We start from the raw sequence: 2,495 nt of genomic DNA, 5'->3' as shown, positions 1-2,495 counted from the left end.
AGAGGGAGAGCAGTATGGAGAAGGTGGAAGACATGAGCCATGTGATCTCAGCATGATCTGCAAATGCTAAAGCCTGAGATGTTTCTGCTGATTGCTTGGGACCTGGAGTTAGTGATCATTATTGCAGACTGAGCATACCTGAGCAGATTTTTGTGAGAAACTGCAGTATCCTTTGCCCCAGAAAACAAGTTCTACTAAATTTCAAATTTCTGCTCCAGGTCACGAGCAGATCCTGCTACTGCTCAAGGCAAAATGGCCTTTTCAATGCAGGCTATATACTATGTCTATTTCCTGAACATTGAAATAGGTTGGTATATATTTTTCCAAAAATATTTGGCCTGAGGCAGACATTTTCCATGGAAATTGTAATCCCGAATGGGTAAAGTTAGGTAGAATTATAAGCAGCTGAAAATAGCATTTGTTAATGGAATGTGTCAGGCAATCTGAATAATAAGCAGTGACACCTCCCTGAGACAGACAAGGGTTCTGTGGTAATTCATAAGGCTGCTGAGCACCTTTGTTCATGCAAATGCACAAGATGTACACTGACACAGTCTGTCTGGGCTCTGCAGCATTAGAAACCACAAATGGAAACCAGTTCCATCTCAGACTTTCTGCCTCCAGTTATTCAGTGCTTCGAATCGTGATGGATAGCTAACCTCTGGCTGTATGTTGTGGAGTGTCTTTGCAGAAAGGCAAGACTAGTGTTTCCTTTGCACTGCTCATGTTCTGCCAGTCCCTGGATATTGCACCTATAGTTTGTCATCTGTTCACACATGGAAAACCACCAGTTTCTGTGCACTGTCAGTGCACTTCAGCAATTGTTTCTCACTAAATCCTATCCAGATTAATTCACTCCATGTATAGAATTCCTATAACAAAATGAGGAGCCCTTCAGAGGGCTGGTTAACATAGGAGGAAAATGTCCAAGGTCTTCTACCAGCTCTGCAGTCTGCCCAGTCCCTGCCCTCGCACCACATTTGGCAGCCTCCAGCTTCATCTCCATGCCCTTTCAGTGGGAAAGACATGGGGGGCAGGCTGTGAGCATACCCAGCTGAGCTGGGTTCACAGATGTGTCCTACACAAGGGATGGGAGAGGAGTTGTACCTCTGGTTGTTTCCAGAGGTGCAGAATGACCTTCAGAATGAGGTAAGGGTTCCAGAGGTCCAGAATGAGCGCCAGGTGCTGCTGGGGACACATGGGAGCATCCCTGCCTTGGAGGACACCTCTGTCATGCAGCCTTTGCATACAGAGGGTCACACTCTCCCCTTCTCATCTGGCTGGGAGGGCTCTGTGAGAACAAAGTGCAGCCCCACAGTCCCACAATGGGATTGTTTTTTTCAAAACAGGGACTTGCACAGCCAAGCCAAATCCTCTTCTTTCACTCTGTGCCAGAGCAGCATAGGTAAACCTGAAATCAGGAAACTAATATATCCTGTATTTCCAGTGTATCTGGATTACACAGAGGTTCAGGTCCTGCCTGGACCTTGCATGTCTCTCAGGTCTTTCTTTTACTTAGGTGCCATTTTTAAGCTTTCTGCACCTGAACTATACCCACTGATGTGTGTCATCACACCTGCGGTGTCAGGCTTGAAACAAAATAAGGAAAAGAGATGTTTGCAAATGCGCAGGAGCTATTAGTAAAAATGAAAGAAAGCTTGTCCCAGTTCTGTTTTTGGGGGTTGGGAGCCATCCTCTGGTGCTGAGAGCCTGGTTTTTTGGGTCCTCCAGAGTCCTGGGTGCTTGGGTAGCAGACCTTCTCTTAGTATGGAGACAGGTGGGGCAGCTGGGCACCTACTTTGCTCATAGTCTCATTTTCCCTCCTCCTAGGACTATTTTTTTCATAGTTCTATTCTCTCAGTACCTGAAAGATGTTCCTGTGCCGCTGCCATCTTACCAGAGAGGCAAGAAGTGCCACTTCTCTCCAGCCTACCTCTTCCAGATCTTCCCGGTACGCTGGGGTTCCCAGAGATCAAGTGATTGGGCAGAGAGACTGGCCTCACCACCACCCTACCCCAGGCCTCCTGGGCTCCTTCCACTTGTGTCCAGATGAGTTAGTGCTTCCCAGCTGAGCCTGCACAGCAGGGGATGGAGGTCCTGATCATGGGGAGGGAAGGAGGGAGGGCTACCAGGAGCCCTTGCTGTCTCTGCCTCCATTCTATGTGCAGGGGAAAGGGTCTGGCAGGGAGACACCTCGTCCTCCACGACGATGCTGGAGACGTGGCCATACCCTAATCAGACCCCACTGCTGCATGTGATGGTAGGTGCTGCTGGGGCTGTCCCTGAGCTGGCTGCTCTGCTACGTGCTGACAGTGACCAACGTCCTCCCTGTGGAGCGCACTGCCTACGGACACCTGGCCCGGACGGACACCCGTGGGGATGTTTTGTCACAGGCTCCCTGGTTTCGGCTGCCTTACCCAGGTACCATTGCCCTCCCTTCCCCATCCTGCCTGCTCCTGCTTGCATCTCCACTTACAACTAGCAGGGGGAGGTGA

General features: G+C 49.7%; 1 protein-coding gene across 1 annotated transcript in view; it reads left to right on the top strand.

The window, feature by feature from the left end:
• LOC103804972 (solute carrier family 23 member 1-like) overlaps window positions 1–2,495 on the top strand; it is a 21,645-nt gene that overhangs the window by 12,066 nt on the left and 7,084 nt on the right. The window contains exons 6-7 of the mRNA XM_009077606.1: window positions 1,831–1,951; window positions 2,265–2,421. Coding sequence (XP_009075854.1) covers window positions 1,831–1,951; window positions 2,265–2,421 — 278 coding nt within the window. The remainder of the gene's footprint in view (window positions 1–1,830; window positions 1,952–2,264; window positions 2,422–2,495) is intronic.

This window comes from Acanthisitta chloris, unplaced genomic scaffold, assembly GCF_000695815.1.
Source record: "Acanthisitta chloris isolate BGI_N310 unplaced genomic scaffold, ASM69581v1 scaffold25166, whole genome shotgun sequence".
NCBI classification, from domain to species: domain Eukaryota; kingdom Metazoa; phylum Chordata; class Aves; order Passeriformes; family Acanthisittidae; genus Acanthisitta; species Acanthisitta chloris.
The sequence above is the reverse complement of the archived record's forward strand: the minus strand, read 5'-3'. Positions and strand labels throughout refer to the sequence as shown.